At 45.5% G+C, this 20660-nt stretch overlaps 1 protein-coding gene across 1 annotated transcript in view; it reads right to left on the bottom strand.

The window, feature by feature from the left end:
- Positions 1–6154, bottom strand: part of Muc13 (mucin 13, cell surface associated) — a 32367-nt gene extending 26213 nt beyond the window's left edge. Inside the window, 1 exon segment of the mRNA XM_021209022.2 lies at positions 6106–6154. Coding sequence (XP_021064681.1) covers positions 6106–6154 — 49 coding nt within the window.
- Between the last annotated feature and the right edge of the window lie 14506 nt (positions 6155–20660).

The raw sequence follows: 20660 nt of genomic DNA, 5'->3' as shown, positions 1-20660 counted from the left end.
AAAAAAAAAAAAAAAAAAAAAAAAAACCCAAAGCAAAACAATAAAATCAAGCACACAGCAACAGAACAATCACCATGTTACTTTTTAAAAGCATTCCTTCCTCACTATTAAAAAAAGGGAAGGGGAGAAGGGAGGTGGGGGTGACAGCTTTGTTGAGGCCCAGGAAGGAAAGGAAGGCTGCTTCCTCCTGGCAAAGCAGGGCCATTGTTACTGGTCGATCATTCTTCTGCGATCAGCTTTGCCTTCTCTCCACGGCCTTGGGTAGAGACAGGGCTTTCTAGAGAAGAAATAAGTCAAATCAGCGTCCCTTCTCCTAAGCCTTCATCCAGAGGGGCCTGTCAATCACCAGAGCAGGACAATGACCTCAGAAAAGCTGCCTGTCTGAAAACTTGGGGGAAATAGAGTGAAGTCCTCCTCAATGGGAGCTGGCATAAAGGGTCCTTTAGTCATTATCCCCTGTCACCTGAGGGGATCACTGTGTGCTCACATGTCACCCCATGAGCTGCCTCAGCCCTTTGTTCTCCCACCCTAGAGCTCCCACGGTCTCAGGAGCCAGCTCTGTCACCTGATAAGGCTTGCTTAATCCAGCCCTTTCCTGAGATCCAGCCCCACCCAGAGGAAGATACAGCAACCATCCCCACGTTCTTGAACCCAACTCTTAACTCTGTTCTCAATCTAAAAAGTATATTAATGCTCAGAAGCTCCTATTGTCCCCAGAGTCTCCACTCAAGACTACGATAGGGGGCTGAAGACGCGGCTGAGAGGTTAAAAGCGCTTCCTGGTTGTGCAGATGTTGCGAGTTCTGCTTTCAATGCGCAGGTCAGGTGGCTCACAACTGATCCTGTAACTCGGGTTCCAGGGGAATCCACGCCTCTGGCAGGCATGTACACACAGTCTTAAAGATAATAAAAAATTAATATTAAAAAATAAGAGGACTATGATAAAGAGGCTGGGGAGAGGGGTGTGTGTAAAGTCAGCACCCGGGTCAAGCCCCTGGCATCCATGTTAAAAGATGGACACTGTGGTGTGGGTTTAACCCCGGTGTTAGTGGGGTGGCAGATCCTGGAGCTTACTAGGGTTACTAAGGACTAGCCGGCTTGGTCACAAAGGTGAGTCACCCCAGAACCCCTAACCCTCTCTGCCAGCACTGTCTAGGTCTCCTGGAGCCGCCTGCTTGGGCACAGAGGCACACCATTAGGTAGTAACTTCTTTATCAAGTTTTAGTTTATATCTCCTGATGACAAAGGATGTTGAAAATTATTTCATGTGCTTATTTTAGGCGTTTGTGTCTCCCTCTCTAAGTTATCTGTTCAAATCATTTGCGTATTTTATTTACACACACACACACACACACACACACACACACACACACACACACGAGGTAGGATCTCATGTTACCCGGGCTGTCCTGGAATTGACTGAGGGTGACCTTGAACTTCTGATCTTCCTACCTCTATCTCCCAAGCGCTAGGAGCACAGACGTATCATTCTGCCACCGTGTCTGGTTCATCAGTGTCTAGCACTGAACCCAGGGTCTCAGGTGTGCTAGCCAAGTGCGCTACCAACTCAGCTACATCTCATTCCAAGTTCTTTCTTCTTTTTTAAAAAAGATCTATTTCTTTATTTCTTTATTTAATGTATATGAGTACACTGTAGCTGTACTGATGGTTGTGAGCCATCATGTGGTTGCTGGGAATTCAGGACCTCTGCTCTCTCTGGTCAGCCCCACTCGCTGTGGTCTAAAGATTTATTTATTAGTATGTTTAAGTACACTATAGCTGTCTTCTGACGCACCAGAAGAGGGCTTTGGATCTCATTACAGATGGTTGTAAGCCACCGTGTGGTTGCTGGGATTTGAACTCAGGACCTTCAGAAGAGCAGTCAGTGCTCTTAACCGCTGAGCCATCACTTCAGCCTCTAAGTTTTTTTCTATTATAAATTAAATTGACGTCTTCTTGTTTTGGAGTCCCAAGAGCCCATTACCCTTCCCCCATCTATCTATCTCTTCTTCATCCATCTGTGTGTGTGTGTATGCATGTATGTATTAGATAGTGTCTCCTATGTAGCAAGCATAAGAATCTTATCCTCAACATGCAGGTAAAAATCTGGGCATGGCCTCACGTGCCCGTAACCCCAGCTTTGGAGGGCAGAGACAAGAACTCGCTAGCCAGGCAGCTTAGCCGAGGCTTCTGCATCAGTGAGAGACCCTGGGTCAAGGGAATAAGGCAGAGAACGATAGAGTGCATAATACAACACACATACACAACACACACACCTAAAAAAAATAATAAAACTAAAAATTAAAGATTGGTTTTTAAAAAGAGCACACATGTGATTGATAGGTATCCCAGGCAAACGCTCATATACATCAAATAAAACACTAAATCTAAAAGAAAAAAAAAAGGTAGCACTGAGTGCTGCCTCTAGTACTCCAGCACCAGAGGCGGCTGCTGCCCGCTGCCTCTACCGCCGCCGCAGCCTCTGTACCATTTCTGTGGCACTGAACAAAGAATATGACCGGGAAAGGATGGAGGATTGCCAAGCACCTGACCCCTGGCTCTTCCCTGACTTTATCTGGAAAAATATAGGCAGCAAGACAATCAGGGAGGCTGGGCATGGTAGCACAGGCCTTGAAGCCTGAGCACTCAGGAGGCAGAGGCAAGTGGATCTTTGTGGCCAGCCTGGTCTACATAGTGAGTTCCAGGCCAGCCAGGGCTATGATAGTGAGCCACAACCCAGAAAAATGGAGCGGAACGCCTTCCTAGGAGAAAGTCTTTCTTTACGGCTCTTTCCGTGTGAAGGAGCCTCACTTCCTGCCAGGCTCACAGCTCCTTGCATTTGTTTATTAATTTTACCCTAAGGGAGTGGCGGGGAGTTATTTCAAAAGAACAAACTCTCTTCAGATCCTGCACTTCCCCTATGGGTACCTGGGTTCTGGACTATGGATCTGGGAAGGTAAAGATTCGGTATGGGGAAGCCCTAGCCGAGGACTGAGTTGAAAGCCAGCCTGACCTACACTGAGAGTAGTAGTTAGTAGTAGTAGTAGTGTTAAAAGAAGAAAGGGAGAGGGGAAGAGGAGGTATACGTGCGAGGGTGCTGCGCGCATGCGTACTCAAGCACCCTTGTCTAGGTCGAGGCATGCCGTTAACATTAGATATCATCCTTAATCACTCTCCACTTTTATTTATTGAGGCAGTTTCTCTCCCTGAACCCAGAATTTGACAATTATGGTTAGTCTAGTTTGATAGATTCCTGGGGAGAGGGGGATCCTGTCTCTCCTCAGTGCAGGGATTATAGTTCGCTGCTCTGTCTACTGGCTTTTACATGGGGCAAGGGCTTTACTCACTGAACCATCTCCTAGCTCCCCAACCTCTTCTTTATGTTTTTACTTATTTATTTTCTATGCGTTGTTTTTGCTATATATCCCAGGCTGGCCTTGAATCTTGATCTCTCTGTCCAATCCCCTGATTGCTGGAATTATAGGTATTTACCACTACACCTGGCTCAAAAGAAACAACTAGATAAAAATGATATTTTACTCTATCTGTCATGCTTTGTCTTCCCACATAATTAAAACCCAGAGCGGAAAGACAGATGATATCTATTAGCATGACCTTTCTATATCCTAATTTTTTATCTATAAACCAAGAGTACAGTTAACTTGCCCGTAGAAAAGATGTAGGTGTCTTGGTCATAGAGTCAGCTATTAAGAGGGAGGTGTATCTACAGCTGCCTACAAAACTGTTCTTCAGGGGTGACCAGCAAAGATTCTACTGGCTATAAAGAGAAATGCTCAACCTGTGTGTGTGTGTGTGTGTGTGTGTGTGTGTGTGTGTGTGTGTGTTTGTGTGTGTGTGTTTGTGTGTAGTGTGTAGGACAGAAGTTGACAGTGGGTATTTTTCTCAACAGCTCCTCTCTTTATTTTTTGAGACAGGATCTCTCCTTGAACGTGGAACTCATCATTGTAGTAACAATGTTGGGATTTTGGTTTCTTTAAAAACCACAGAAATGGGTCTGGAGAGATGGCTCAGTGATTAAGAGCACTGACTGCTCTCCCAGAGCTCTTGAGTTCAATTCCCAGCAACCGCACTATTGCCCACTACCATCTGTAATGGGATTCTGATGCCCTCTTCTGGTGTGTCTAAAGACAGCTACCGTGTACTCATAGACATAAAATAAATAAATAATTATTTTAAAACACGCAGAAATGATATAAACATATGCTCTCGTTTTAATCCCAGGTGTGGGATGTGGGCCTGCTTCAGACCGTCCACAGCCACTGACTATGTCTTGCCTTGTGCTCTAGCAGGGGTGTGATTTTGCCAGTGGTAGACAGTTTCTGCGATCGTGAGATGTTTGGAATTCTGGGGACTTTTCAGAGGGTACACAAATGCTGGAGCCCTGAGAGGAGGGGTTGGTGGGTTGGTGTGGGTCACTCAGGGGAGTTAGTTGCAGTTTGTTCGTAGTCATGGTTGAAGAAGACACAAAGGGGAAGAAATTAGATTCAGGATCTCTTTCCTTTCCTCTCTCCCCTCCATCCTTTCTTTCTCTCTTATTTAGCATTGGGGAGTTGAAAGGGAGGAGAAAAAGGGGTGGAAGAAAGAACACACAAAGTGGCCAAAGAACAACTTCCCGAAATTTGGCTAGAGTGGCTGGCCAGGTGCTTGAGGGATCTGCCTGGTTTCTGCTTCCCCGGTGCTGAGATTATTGATGTGTACTGCTGTACCTCCTTTCTACATGGGATCTCATGGAGCCCAGGCTAGCCTTGGGTTTACTGCAGCTAGCTAAGCATTCTTCACCTCCTAAGGCTACCTCCCAAATGCTGGGATTGCTGGCATGTGCCGTGCGCCCAGCTCCCAGCAGGTACTGAAAGCATCTCTCTCTATCTCTATACAAGATGGAGCGATGAGCAAGACAGTGAGTCCTCTGCCTCCCTGGACTGTCCACGGGCTGGGGTGGAGTTCAGGCAAGCAAAACACGAGCAAAGAAAGGAAGTCATTTCCAAGGCCAATTGCTATGAAGGAAACGAGACAAGGACGGGATGGCGCCTCGTGGGGAGGAAGGGGCTATTTTACATGGAGAGGTTGGCAGGGTCTCATGGGAGCCGAGTGACCACTAGATGTGCTACTCAGAGACGGCAAGAGAAACAGAACACTCCAGCCAGTGCAAAAGCCAGGAGTCTAGGGGCAGATGGGCTGGGTTTAAGGAGCCGTGTGGCTTAGGGGGCTGGGCATAAAGTGATGTCAGAGGAGACTGGGCCTGACCCTGCAGGGCCTCCCAGGTCCTGGCAGGCAGGGTGAACTTTAACCAACTGCAGCCATAAGAAGTCACGGGGATATCTCAGCCTGAATATGGTCTCTTCTTTATGGTCTTATCTGAAGGATTAGCTCTACCCAGTGGACTCTATACAGGAACCTTTTCTCTGTTGGCTGCTGAGTTGACTGTGGTCCTTGCCCTGTTCACCCAGTCTCCATCCCTCAGAGCAGCTGGCAGGTAGGACTTGCTCAGTAAATATTTATGAAGACAGAAGAAGAGGTGGATAGAGGCTGTGGGGTTTAGTTTGGGTGCAGGGCTAAGGAATGCAGGAGAGTAAGTCCAGGAACTGGGGCTGTATGCTCACTGAGCACTTTGAGTAATTTGTTCTCCACAAGGAAGTTATTAGGTTCACATCATTCACAAGGGAGAAAATATAACCACTGAACAAACAGGTGTGAGAAATAGCTAACTTTTCACAAATTTTGAAGGTATGCAAATTAAATATAACTATATGTTTACGCGCACATGCGCATGCGCACACACGTGTGAGTGAGTGTGTGTGTGTGTGTGTGTGTGTGTGTGTGTAAAACCATGTAACCGCCACTGGCCTAGAACTTGCTATGTAGACCCATGGGCTTCACCTCTGTCTGTGGATTGCTGGGACTATAAGCTAGGCCTCATTTATACTAACATATTAACTAGTTTTTATATACTTACACTTGCTGGTGGGAAGGAAAGAGGCAACAAACCCAGAGGACAGCTTACGGGAGCTGGTTCTCTCCTTTCACCAGGTGGGTCCCAGGAATCAAACTCCTGTTGACAACCTTGGCCACAAGCCCCTTTACCCACCGTGGGCCCTCTCACTTTTCCCTGGATTAACCTTCAAGGGCGAGGACATGGTTCGTCTTTGCTATTTTGCCAGGAAGCCTCCTGCTAGATAGTAACCTAATTCTCTTCTGGTCCTTTGGGGTGTCTCCACTGGGGGGCGGGGCACAAGATGCAACTTGGCTCATATTCTTTTGATGATAAAACCACACAACAACGAATGAAAGAAAATATAAAATAGCCATGGTCCCCGCCCTAGGGCCTGGGCTTGAACCCAGAGCCTTATCCTTGTTGGTAAACAGGCTACCCTGAACAAAACCCCCAACCCTTCAAAACCAGCCTTGCTTTGTTGGGAAATGGCTTTCCTTTTAGGGGAGGAGGGGCAGTGCCAGTGTCCTAGAGCAGCAGGCGGAAAGGACGAAAGGACGTGCCATTAGGAAACAGATGGGGGACAGCGGACAGCAGCTTGAGGAACAGCGGTTAAGCTTGCTCGTGGTGGCTCTGTCTTCTTACAAAGGATTAACAGGTTTACAGGGAGAGTCAAATACCAGCCTTTGGGGGTTTTGTTTTGCTTTACTTTGTCTTAAGACAGGAGCTTACTCTGTCGCCCAGATTAGCCCGGAACGCATTATGTAGCCCAGGCTAGCCCCAAAGTTGTGTGAATTATAGGTGTGATCTGCCATACTTGGTTCCACAGACAGGGTTCACTCACTGCCTATGTGTCCCCAAGTTCCTCAGCCTTCCAGAGGGGCAGGGCTTTGGCCTGTAAATTTTACCTATTTGTCCCTCAGCTCTTAGTTTTTGTTTTTTGTTTTTTGTTTTTTTTTTTGTTTTTTTTTAATGAACCATGAACAATTTAATGCACTGTTTAGTTGCATAGTGTTATCTATCTTCTAGTATGGAACTTTCTAGAAGTTCCCTAAAGGGGCTCCCCCCAGGAAGCTATTTGACTTTTTACTACTTCCTCTTCCAACTGCCAACTGGAATTACGAGAAGCTTGACTAAGATTAAAAAAAAAAAAAAAAAAAAANAAACCCTGTCTCCTGGAGGCCAGAGGATACAGGGAGTGGTTCTAAGATGAAACTTGACCTCAAGGGCAGCTTGGCCCTGGACGAAAGTTGAAAACCACAAATGGAAGTCTGGTTGTACTTTCTTGGGCTCAAAGGAGTTCTGGTTTGCTCCTGTCCGTTTCTGAGGTCCAGCCATGCCGACCAGCAGGCGTGGTCTGTGTCTCAGCCACTAAACAGGTTTGATGACCAGGGCTGAGACACAAGGGGCTGCAGGCCCAGTGACTTTCCGGTGTCTCTGTACACAGCAGAAGGTCACATAGATTATGTGTGACTGTGTGTGTGCGTGAGTGCCTCTGAATTTGTTTTTCTGATTATACAAGGAGAATAATCTGTGGCTCATTAAGTTTATCTCCAGCTGCTCTTGAGTGCAAACACGTCTCCCTTCAGGAGAGATCTGCCCTCAGGTAGACAGACCCTTTAGCAGTCAAAGATATCCACCTAGAATCAATGTTTTCTTCTTATTATTTTTATTTTATAATTACTTCCTATTTATGGCCAAGAAAAAAATAGGGTTTGATTTTGTTTTGTTTTGTTGTGTTTTTCTATCTGTGGTTATGATACCAACTTTAAAAGTAATTCAAGGGACCAGTGAGATTGCTCAGCCAGGGAAGGAGCTTGTGGTCAAACTTGATAAACTTCTTTTCGGGAACCCACATAGTGGAAGAAGAGAACTGACCCATTCAAGTTATCTCCTGACCCCCACACATGTGCTGCAATAAGCATGCACACACACATACATACATGCATACTCACACAAAAATAAATATTAAAAAAAATCACAAGAAATTCATTTAGATCTTTAAAAATACAAGTGAATTTCAAGTAAAATATTATGTAACAGAGTGAAGAGATGATATATAGTTAGTTTGTCAAAAATCCTGAGGTTAGCCAGATGTGGTGGCTCATGCCATTAATCTCAGAAGCAGAAGCAGGGGCAGAGTTCAAGTCCAATCAGGGTCATGCAGTGAGATCCTGTCTCAAAAAATCAAACCCAGGGGCTGGAGGAACGGCTCAATGGTTAAGAGCATTGTCTTGCTCTTCCAGAGGAGCCAGGTTCAATTCCCAGTATATACATAACAGCTGTCTGTAATCCAGTCCCAAATGATTTTGACACCCTTACACGGACAAAAAAAAAAAAAAGCAGGCAAAACACCAATTCACATAAAATAAATACGAAAGTTAAAAAAAAAAAAAAGATTAAACAACAAAATACCACCACCACCACCAATAACAACAAAAACACCCTACATAAAAAACCTCACTGGTACAGCAAAGTCACCTGAAGTTTGGGACCCTCTGATCCAGGGCACTTTGTTAGGTGGACAGTGGGGAAGGGGCCTTCTATTCCACAGGGAAGCAACCAACGAAAAGTACATTGAAGTTGTGAGAAAAACGTTCCCCTGAACCAGCAAAAGAGGCAGCGGTACAGAGGCTGAAGTGGTCTTCACTGGCCTTTCTGACTGGTTTCCATGCTTAAGGCTCAGCTCACAGGAGCCCTGACTACTGGCAGCCGTATGTCCTGGGAGAACAAAATGATACGTAATAAGACAACTCAAAGCTTGAATTCCACTGACAACTGTCCCACTAATCTTCCCCTCCCCACCTTTGAAATATTTATATAGGTGTTCTGTAACGGATCTTATGGAAGTAGTTATACATAGCCGTGAGCAGCCATGTGGGTGCTGGGAATTGAACCCAGAACCTCTGGAAGAGCAGTCAGTGTTCTTAACCACTAAGCCATCTCTCACTAATCCTTAACTAGACCTCTTCTGCTGTTATTCCAAGTGAAGTCGTTGATGTAACTTTCTTGGGAACCTTATTCTTTATGGGCAATATGAACTAAATGTTGGTGCTGGCAAGGTGGCTTAGCAGGGAAAGGCGACTGTGGCTAAACCTGAAGACCTAAGTTCAAAACCCAGGGAGAGGACAATGGACTCCCATGGGTTGTCCTCTGACCTTTATACATGTACTAGAGCACACACGCACACACACACACACACACACACATACACACACAGTTCACTGCTATCCCCTCACACACACATACACCCCAATAGGAATGTCACTTGACCCAGCAATTCCACTGCAGAATTTTTCATACTATCCAGCAACTGGTTTAGACTCACTCCTTACCAGGTCCTTCTGGGACCTAGGAATGGAAGACACCCTTCTAGGCATTGGGGACACAGCAAGAAACTAAAGATAGCATTCCTGTGATAGTAAGGCTGCCCATAATCCGAAAGACCTCACCTTGGAACCCTCTACCATTAGGCATGGTGTCTGCAGAGTGGGCTCAGAATAGACAACACATAGCACACAACTGGCTTCTGCAGAGGCTCAAATAGCCCAATAAAATATTAGCCAGATGAGAGATGATACAGACATTTTCCCTTTTAGAGTTACTTATTTTATGTATGTGCATGAGTGTTTTGCCTGCATGTGTTAGTTGTGCACCGTGTGCCTGGTCCTTTAGGACTTCAGAAAAAGGTGTTGGATTCCTGGCACTGGAGTTATGAGTCGTTACGAGCTACTTAGGCACAGATCCAAGCCCCTGATATAAAAGTTTTAATAGAGAATAGACTGTGGACAGAAATGCAGCAGGCGAGCCCTCAGAATTCCCCTTATGGGAAGTAGATCCTTGTATGGCAGTTAAGAGATGTTACTTGGCCTTGTTTCCTGTATGGGGAGCTAACTGAATAGATAAGAGGGGAGCAGATCGCTATGTGGCTAGGCAGCACAATTTATCGTCCCATTTGCCCCTTCTGAGAATAGTCTTTTGGGGTGAGGCACGAGCAGACATCAGGAGTCAGGTTCTGTGTAAGGCAGGGGTATTTCATTTGTAGGTCCTGACCCCTTCGGGTCAAACGACCCTTTCATAGGGGTTGTGTAAGACCATTGGAAAACACAGATATTTTTTGCATTATGATTCCTCACAGAAAAACTGCAGCTATAAAGTAGCAATGAAAATAATTTTAAGGGTCGGCTTCACTACAACCTGAGGAACTGTGTGAAAGGGTCACAGCCTTAGGAAGGTTGAGAGCCACTGCTCTAAGGCATCCTGAGTCACTGGTTACTGGGTGGGGCCAAGTGCTCAAGGTCTGTGTGCCACAGAATGGGGCACTTTGCTTTTTTTTTTTTTTTTTTTTTTTTTTTTTTTTAAACTTTTGGCCTTTTAATGCTATACCCTGGTCAGCAGCTGCCAGGCAGGTCATGACCAGAAGATCCCCAACCCCTACAAACTCCTGCTCTGAAGCTGGGCCTGACTCCCGAGCAAGGTTCCTCCTTGCAGGCAGCCCTTCTCTGTTCTGGTTGCTCACTGCTGCCTCAGTCAGAATTTTGCTTTTGCCTTAACGCCAGTTGCGAGATCCACATCCTGTCTATTTCCCAGAATGCACCCTTTTAGTGTCTGGGGGAGCAGGGGAAGGAGATCTATGAAGAAATGGGAGGCAGGGCTGAGGCATAGTGTGCCACTACGTGTGGCACACTGTGCGTGGGGCTTCTGCCTAGGATGGGCCATTGTTCTAGCTCCTATGAAGTCAGGATCAAGAGCTCAGTCATCTTTCCCATGAACACCCGCTGTTCCCTTCCAACCCCTTCAATAGTATCTTCTTAGACAGCATCTCAGTGTTGGGGTCTCCCACCTCCACTAATCACTCTCCCTCTAAACATTATATTGCGCCCCCTACAGGTGCACAGAATTTCTACGGAGAGGACCTCCCCAGATCTCCCAGAATGCAGCATCCTTGGACCGCCTATGATCGTTCGGACCGCCCATGATCCCTCGGACCGCCCACCATCCCTTGGACCCATCTACTATTGGACCGCCGTGGCAGCTTCAAAGAGACTCAAGGGTGGGCTGGGAATCTTTCCTTGTACTTAAGCAAGTCCGATTATTAAAACGTGGGAGCTCTGATCAGTAAATTGACAGGGCATTCATTTTCCTTTTGCAGCTTATTCTCTTTTAGGATGTTTAAGCCCTTCAGTATGAACCCAGTCGAGTGTTTCTGCGCACGTGGGAATGCACATCTCAGGATTTGAGTTTATGAAGCCAAACGCTAATATCCAATGGGGCATAAGCCCTGACACCCTTCTCTAAGCTGACTTACATCTTCAGTGGAGACTCCCTGATGCCCTACAGGGCTGGGTCCCCATGTGGACCAAGTCTGGGGAAGTAAGCTGGTAAGTTCTCCACAACATTCCAGCTCAGAGAACTAAACAGGAGCTGAATCCTGCTATGTAGCCAGTGCATTACCCACCAACAAGAGACTCCCGCATCCTTCGGTAAGGATGGAGGAAGAAGAACATTCACTCACTGTTCCTGAAGATGGAACACGTGTAGCCAAACCTAGAAATCAAGATGGTGGCTCCTCAGAAAGGCAGAGGCAGATGTAGAATGAGTCCTTGACCCAGCAGCTTCGTTTCTAGATAGATACTGGAGAAATGAAAGGCTATCCTTGGGCTGGAGTGATGGCTCAATGGTTAAGAGCACGGACTGCTTTTTCAGAGGTTCTGAGTTCAATTTCCAGCAGCCACATGGTGACTTACAACCATCTTAATGGGATCCGGTGTGTTCGAAGCTACAGTGTATTCATAAACTTAAAACAAAACAAAACAAAACAACCCATCACAGCTGCCTAGGAGACAGACTTTTCTTAAAAAAGAGAAGAAAGGTTATCCTCACAGAAACTCATGCAAGAATACCCAGGGCGGCATCATTTATGACAGTGTGGATAGAGATCAGCTCGACCCCCCCCAATCCCCACCACAGAAACAAAACCCTGAATGTCCATCAACTGGCTAATAAACAAAACACGGCTTATCCATGCAAAGGCTATTATTTATCCATGAAAAGGACTGGAATGCTGATAACTCTACTTCCTGGCTGGTTTTTCACTGTCAACTGGACAGTCTGGTCCTTTGAGAGGACATCCTAGACCGAGGGAATCACCTAGATCACGTGGGCCTGCGCTCCTTTCTGTGGGGGGATTATCTTGATAACTATTGGATGCAGGAGGGAGGGCAGAGCCCACTGTGGGAAGCGCTATCCCTAGGAAGATGGTTCTGGGTCATGTAGGAAAGCTTAGCTAAGGACTGGAGAGATGGCTCAGCGGTTAAGAACATTGGCTGCCTCCAGAGGACCTGGATTTAATTCTCAACATCCACATCAGACAGCTCATAGGAGGTTCATATCCACATACATATATGTGTAATTGAGACTAAAATCTTTTAAAGCAAGCAAGCAAGTTAAACCAGTAGTCCCCATAATTTCTACTTAGAGCCTGAGTCCCTGCCCTGCAGCCCCCAGTGACAGACTGTGACTCAGACATGTAAGCCCAATACATTGTCTTTTTCCCCTATATTATTTTTGGTCAGAGTGTGTTGAGTTATTTAGTTTAGTTTGAGATAAGGTCTCGTTGTACAGCATTAACTAGCTCAGAACTCACTCTTAGATGGGGCTGGCCTCAAACTTAAGAGATCTGCTTGTTTCTGCCTCAAATGCTGGGGTTAAAGGTGTGTTCCCACCCATCATACCCGGTTTGGTCAGATCGTTTCCTCATAGCCACAGGAAGGAAGCAGAGCCCAACGCTAATAAACTTGAAAATAACAGCGAGGGGAGAGAGCACAGACAGAAATGTCGCTATTGTAACGGGGTCCCAGACCTTAGCACAACCAACTCCCTGGTGGAAGTGCCATTCAGGCTGTAAAACTTGGCACATAGACAGTAACGCCTGCCAAAACGAAAACAAAGACCTACTCCATCCAAGTCCATAGCTCTGGGAAAGGTCCACATGCACTATCCTTGCTTTTTGGCTTCCGTAGTTACACGTCTGGTTAACTGTTCTTGTTAACTGAAATATGTCAACCTAGAACATGCTAGAAAGGCTCAGGGCTACACTGGGATCCTGAACACCTAGGGTGGTTACCTGCCAGGTTACAAAGGTTTTTCTATTGGCTAAATCCCATACCTGAGCAGTCTTCTTCAGTGGCTACCCCACAGTACATATGGCAGGATTTTGTTTGTAATAAATGTACAAACAGACACAGATATAGAGATGAAAGGTGGACCAGCTGCTGGGCTGGGAAAGGAGGCACTGGCTCAGAAGCGCAGGCTTCTTGTTGGAGTAATGAACTTGGATTTGATGGCGGTGGTGTGGTGGGCCCCAGTGACCGAGTTAGAATCATATCTCAGTAAAGGTACAGGAGAAGAGGAAGGGGGGAGAGGAGGAGATGGAGGGAGGGGGAGAAAGGAAGAAAGGAAAGGAGAGAGAAAAACGTTAATTTCAGATTATATTGTCTTGAGGCAACTGATGCTCAGAGTGACCTCCTGGGCTCTTGTCACTCCCCAGTGAGCACACAAATGCACTTCAACACATAGAAGCAAAAAACAGGGCCAGGCATGGTGGTTCATGCTTTTGATGCCAGTGTTTGGGAGGCAGAGGCAGGTGGATCTCTGTGAGTTCCAGGCCAACTTGGTCTACAGAGAGAGTTCCAGGACAGCTAGGGCTCTGTTATTCAGAGAAACCCTGTCTCTGAAAGAAAAAGGGAGGAAGGAAGGAAGGAAGGAAGGAAGGAAGGAAGGAAGGAAGGAAGGAAGGAAGGAGAAGGAAACCCTATTCATTTTCACTGAGGCCCCCAAACAGTGGTAGGAACTGTAACTTAATAAAAATCCAACGAATGCAAGAGTGTCTGCTTTACAGTTTAACTCCGGCTGCATGGGATAATTAGAAAGCTGGTTCACGTCACTGTGAACCATAAACATGAATTGATCAAATGCCTTGACATAGTATAAAATCTGTATGTAAGTGCTATTATGCCTTGTCATTATAAATTGTGTTTATTTAATGTCAACCCTTCTAGAGTCAAAGAAAACTCTTCAAAATCATTGTCTTGTGTTAAAATTTATTGTTGACACTGTTCCCATAGCCCGAAGCTCCTTAGGAGCCATTTTTGCCATAATAATCATGGTTAAGTTTGGAACAAATCTCTTTCCTCTGGACACATTTTTTTTTCCTGCTGCAATCAACCCGTGGGTCACAACCCCTTTGAGGGTGTGTCTTAGTCAGGGTTTCTATTCCTGCACAAACATCATGACCAAGAAGCAAGTTGGGGAGGAAAGGGTTTATTCAGCTTACACTTCCATACTGCTGTTTATCACCAAAGGAAGTCAGGACTGGAACTCAAGCAGGTCAGNAAGCAGGAGCTGATGCAGAGGCCATGGAGGGATGTTCTTTACTGGCTTGCTTCCCCTGGCTTGATCAGCCTGCTCTCTTATAGAACCAAGACTACCAGCCCAGAGATGGCACCACCCACAAGGGGACCTCCCCCTTTGATCACTACTTGAGAAAATGCCTTACAGCTGGATCTTGTGGAGGCACTTCCCCAAGTGAAGCTCCTTTCTCTGTGATAACTCCAGCCTGTGCCAAGTTGACACAAAACCAGCCAGTACAGGGGGGTAGTCTCATATTAGAGATCCCACATATGAGATATTTACATCACGATTTATAACAGTAGCAAAATTACAGTTATGAAGTGGCAACAAAAATAATTTTGTGGCTGGGGGTCACCACAGCATGAGGAGCTGTATTAGAGGGTCATAGCATTAGGAGCCCACCACAGCTCAAGCATCAGGTAGAGACTGGTAGCAGAGTGGTCACCGTATCTTGTAGAATGAGCTAACAACTGGCTGCCAAATGATATCACAGACTGTCTCCCAGAGTGCTCTTCTAGTACTGGGGTGAAGATCAAGATGTCTATGGTGAGAATCAACTTTGGGAAGTCAGTTCTGTGGGCAGGCATCGGGGCCATGGGGCTTTAAGTAACAGCATGAAGGATGACAAAGCCGGCAACAAACCCGGGTTTCAAGGGTTGTGCTTTCCATACCCCACGCCACGCCATGTCACGCCACGCACGTCACGCCACATCACGCCACACCACGCACATCACACCACGCCATGCCATGCCATGCCATGCCACACCATTTTTGTTTCATCCAGACATCTGCCTAGTCTCCAACCAGACTTTTTCAAGAATCGCCAAGGACTTCTACCTCTACTGTGGAGTTCAGTCTCTTCTGTCGCCTTTCACGTGAACTCTGCAACGTCATGCTCATCTGACACATTCCTTCAGAAATGACACATGTCCTGGAAAGTATAATAAACTGGATATTTACACTCTGAGTTCTCTTCAAACTCCCTCTACAAACAAGCTCTTTAGCCTTGGGAAGTCACCCTTGCTGATGTTCAGTTTCCTTATTAGTAAAAAGGAGTGGGGGCCAAATGATACGTCATTTCCAGCTTTAGCCTCCGTGAGTCACCTGGTTCCAAGCGTGCTTTATTACTTTTGGGTTGCCACATCCTTTTATTCACACAAGCAACGGGAAATTGCATATAGGATCGGGAAGGCCTGGACCCTGAACCTTGTTGCGAGGCATATACATTTTCTATTAATAGAAATCAAACCCGGAAATATCAACCTGCTGACATATTCCCAAGGATATCTGAGGATAATCTGTGGTTGTTTTTGTCTTCTTTTGAGACATCTCCATGTGTAGCCTGGGCTGGACTTGAGCACAAGATCTTCCTGCTTCAGTTTCTTAAGTACTATGGATACCAGCATTCATCACCATACCAGTCTCGAGAATATATTAGCAAGCAGAGGCCCACTGTGTGCGTTCATTCTGGGGCATTTTGAATGCTACTGTAAGCCAGCACAAGCCATTTCCTGTTGCTCTTGAGAACCAAGGGGTGTGTCAACAGTTGGGTAAAGATGTTGTAGAGAACGAGTAGAGTGGTCCTTCTTTCTCTGTTGTCACACTAACCAAAGAGCTGCCAGGTCACCCTTCAGTCATGTTATTGTGTGAGGAATTATTGACGCAGCTTTCTAATTTTAATTATTTTTTTGATACTGGAGATTGGACCTAGGCAAGCAGTCTGCCTGAGCTATGCTGCCAGTACGTTCTTCTCTGTCTGCTGTGACTCTGAACTTGTTTCATGGCTTAGGAGGGTGTCAGGAATGTGATTGAAAAAGACTGGCAGTTTGTAGAAGCCGAGAGCTATCGTAATGGTTTCACCCATGGTATGAACATCACAATGTCTTCATTTAGCAAATATTTGTGTAGCACCCATGTATGTAACATATGTTTCCTTTTATTACATTTATTTGTTTACTTTTTGCCTGTGAAGAGGTACACATGCCATGGCTCAAAAGCAGAGGTCAGAAGACACTTTGCAAGAGTTGGTTCTCTTTCTCTATCATGTAAAACCCAAGGACAGAACCACTTCATAAAATACAGGCACGTATACAGTGAAAAGAATAGAAGGGAGTATTTTCTTAACAATGAGATAACATTGAAATGGAGCACAAATTTTGCTTTGGAAAACAACAACAACAACAACAACAACAACAAAAACAAAGAGCTCCTCATCTAGTTTACGTTTGCCCTCTGACTCACCATAACTTCTGCCTATTTAGTCTCCCTGCCCCGCTCCTGGCAGGATTGCAAATTCTGGGCTAGCTGGCTTCTCTGATACTTGGGAGAGGTGGGAGCTGCTCACATGAGGTGTGTGGGAAGGGTGTGTGTGGGATGGTGGTGGTGGTGGTGGTGGTGGTGTGTGTTAGTGTTACAGGGTTACAAAGATCACACCAGGTCCTGAGGGATCTAGAAAGGAATTGGAAAGGACTAGATATGAACCAACCAATCACAGTGTAAAGAACAAGATACCCAGCCCTGGGAATAAAGAGAGACATACAGAGAGACAGCGAGGACTTTGTTTCCTGATTTCTTATCAGCAGGCTAAATAAAGACTGAGTCCATGTAGATTATTAAATAGTGATGTACCATCCAGTACAACATCCTTTATCGAGGATGGTCCCTGTATCAGAGTAACAGCACATTACTGAGGGGTTGCTCAGCTGTGAAATAAGAAGGAGGGAACACCAGAAGACTCAACATTCTGGATTTTTCTATTATAAGACAGCTGCTTCGAGCACACACATTTATTCAACATTTGCTTCATCCCAGATCCAGCATCTTGTCAAATGCATTCTGTTGTTTAGATCCACTTTAAAATGTTTTGTTTGTCTGTTTGTCTTTGGGGACAGTGTTTCTCTGTAAAGACCAGATTGGCTCAAACTCACAAAGATCCTCCTGCCCCTGCAGGACATCTTAATTTAATCCTTCCATTTATCTCTGAACTAGGTTGTATCATTTCTTCTTTGATACATTGGGTGTGAGGGCTAAAGTTTTGTTTTAAGATTAAATGACTGTGAGAGATCTATAAAATAAAAATGCTTCTAGCCCATGAGCCCCACTTGGCCAAGAACAGATAACATCCTGGGATGCTGGGGGCTGTTACCCATGGAAGATACAGTCACATATTCTCACCTCTGTAATCAAGGTTGGTTGCCCCAACTGCACAGGATGTGCTTGATCACATGTAGGTGGGAGGTATGTGGGCAGGAAGTACCTCAGGATGTGTGCTTGCCCCTCATTGGACAAAGGTGGGAAGTGTATTGCCTTGTGGGTTTTATCAGCACCTGACTAATGTAATTCAAGGCCATTCTCTGGGAACCCAGGGTATGGAATTGGCTAGTGTTCATTGCCACGGCCAGGATTTAATAAAGCCGATTCAAATTTGGCTCAAAGCTTTTGGTTGAGGTCTTATTCTCTCCTGGTAAAATTAACACAGGAAAGAGAAAGGCTGGATTAGCTAAGAAATTCATTAAGGCTCCAATAATAAACAACATAGGTGAGTTTCAAATGGAGGTTGTTTCTACTCAAAAGCACCCAAGGCTCTGCACACAGGAGCAAACACTAACCATGAATGTTTCTGGCTTGCTTTTGTGGGACTGGGGCTGGGGTTTGAACCCAGGGAGTTACACACATTAGACACACAGCGCTAGTATCTCCAGCTCTTTTTGACGTTTTACATTTTGGAACAGGGTTCCACTAAGTTGCCCGAGCTAGCCTTGAAGTCATTGCAGAGCCCAGACTGGCCTTGAACCTGCGGTCCCCCTGCCTCAGACTCCTGAGTAGAGAGGTGTACAGGTTTACGCTACCAGGCCTGGCTTTTTAAATTTCAATTCTTTAGTTGTTTTTTCTTGGGAGTTTTTGTTGAGACCCCTCCAGCTATGCCATGTGTCTCTGACATTAAGCAACCCTGTGTTTCTTTCTTTTTTTTTTTTAAAGAAATCTTTATTAATTATATGTAAGTTACACTGTAACTGTCTTCAGACACCCCAGAAGAGGGCATCAGTTTTCATTACGGATGGCTGTGAGCCACCATGTGGTTGCTGGGATTTGAACTCAGGACCTTCGGAAAAGCAGTCAGTGCTCTTAACCACTGAGCCATCTCTCCAGCCCAACCCTGTGTTTCTTAAGTGGCCTCATGATACTTGCTATGGAGCTCAGCCTGACCTTGAATCCATGGGATCCACCTGACTCTGCCTCCTGCACCGAGCCCCCACATACTGATTCCTAAAGTGTTTTCCCAGAAGTGACACATTTCACCTTAATTCAGGTCTTTAGCCAAAGCAGGCCCTGTCAAGGGTTGGGGAGTCATGCTACCACATGACTGGAAGGAAATACTGTCGAGGTTTGGTTATTGGGAAGTCGCTTTTCAACCTTCTGCCAATCATTCTTCTACTCTATGGTTTTATCCTTTCCAGAATGCACTATAAATGGACAAGGTGTGCAGGGTTTTATGTTCAGCATAAAAATGTATTTGTGCAGTTTTGTGTCTGTGTACCACATGCATGCAGGAGCCCAAATAGGTCTGAAGAGGGCTTCAAATCCTTTAGAACTGAAGTGACAGGAAGTTGTGAGCAGCCATGTGGGTGCTGGGAATAGAGTCCAGGCCAGAGAGCAGTGAGTGTTCTTGACTGCTATGTCTCCAGCCCATCCAGCTTTCTTCTCTTTCTTTCTTTTTTTCACTTAGTGCAAAGCTTTTAGACTCAGCCTTGTGGCTGCATCTCTCCTTTTGTTTTTGTTTTTTAAATAAAGCTGATTTTTTTTTTTTTTTTGAGACAGGGTTTCTCTATGTAGCCCTGGCTGTCCTGGAACTCACTTTGTAGACCAGGCTGGCCTCGAACTCAGAAATCCGCCTGCCTCTGCCTCCCNAGTGCTGGGATTAAAGGCGTGCNCCACCATGCCCGGCCTTATTTTTTTAATTATGTATTTTTTATTTTATTTATATGAGTACACTGTCACTGTCTTCAGATACTCTAGGTCTGAAAAGGGCATCAGATCCCATTACAGATGGTTGTGAGCCACCATGTGGTTGCTGAAAATTGAACTCAGGACCTTGGGAAGAGCATTCAGTGCTTTTAACCACTGAGCCATCTCTCCAGCCCCTGCATCTCTCCCTATTATAGTAGTCTGTTCTTTTAAAAAAATTTTTTTGGTGATACTCAATTGCATCGTTATTCCACACTCCACACATTATTCCCCACTGGAACACAATGCTTCATCTACAAATGTGTAGGGCTGCATTCATCACTGTCCTGGGATGTGTGTACTCCATGGACCACAGGTTAGACACGTATGGTCGTCTCTCTCTTTCTCTGAGACAAACCCTTTCTAGGCACTGCAGTTTGTCCAGGTTAGCCACTTAAGAAACTTGCTGTCATCCCTCTGCTTAAACTCTAGGATTGTAGGCACAAGTGACCATGCCCAGGGCCTTTGATTTTAATGTACTTTTTATGATTCTTGCCCTGACTAGTCCATATTTGCTTTAGTAATTGCTTCCTAGCTGTGGGGTGAGCCCTTAGCATAGAATAACTGACAAGACTGTTCTGCTATCCATCCCCAGTTAAAAGTCTGAGCTAACTGGTCTCTTTATGTTGAGGGGGACAGGTTCAGACAGTGGGTTAGACTTGGACCTGTCATGGTAATTTGGGAAGAAATAGCAGAGAAGTATAGAAGAAAGTCTTATACCAAATGTCAGTGTGGAATGATTATATAAAGTCTAAAAGTCAGCACAGACACTATTGCTCCATCTCTCTAATCTCAAGTTTCTGTTTACTATGTCAAGAGCTGCATGATGTCACAGTGCCATTATCAGCACTGCAAGTACCATAGCTATTACCTACCAACCCAGGAGGACTCTGCCCACGGGTGATCATTATTCTACCCATCTGGCCTTTGCTCCCCAAGAGACTGGAAAAAATTGGGTGACTGCAAGTACAGATGTCTTCAGGCTGAGTCTTACGATGCTTGAAGAACTTTCCTTCCCAGCAAACCAGACCCTGGGGCAGAGGCTCAGCCAGGGTGGAGGCCCAAGTGGGCTGAACGTGCAGGCCCACCTGATGAAGCAAAAGGCTTCCATCTATCTCAGAAGCCAAGATGTAGAAATAACCTAAGTGTCTACTGACCAATGGCTAAACAAATTGGTGTAGAAGTATATAATGGATATTATTTAGCATTAAAAAGGGGGAGAAGGAAAAACCGGGTATAGTGGCGCACACCTTTAGTCCCAGCACTCAGGAGGCAGAGGCAAGAGGATTTCTGAG

Source organism: Mus pahari, chromosome 12 (assembly GCF_900095145.1).
Source record: "Mus pahari chromosome 12, PAHARI_EIJ_v1.1, whole genome shotgun sequence".
NCBI classification, from domain to species: Eukaryota; Metazoa; Chordata; class Mammalia; order Rodentia; family Muridae; genus Mus; species Mus pahari.
Note: the sequence above shows the minus strand (reverse complement) of the source record. Positions and strands in the feature narration are given on the sequence as shown.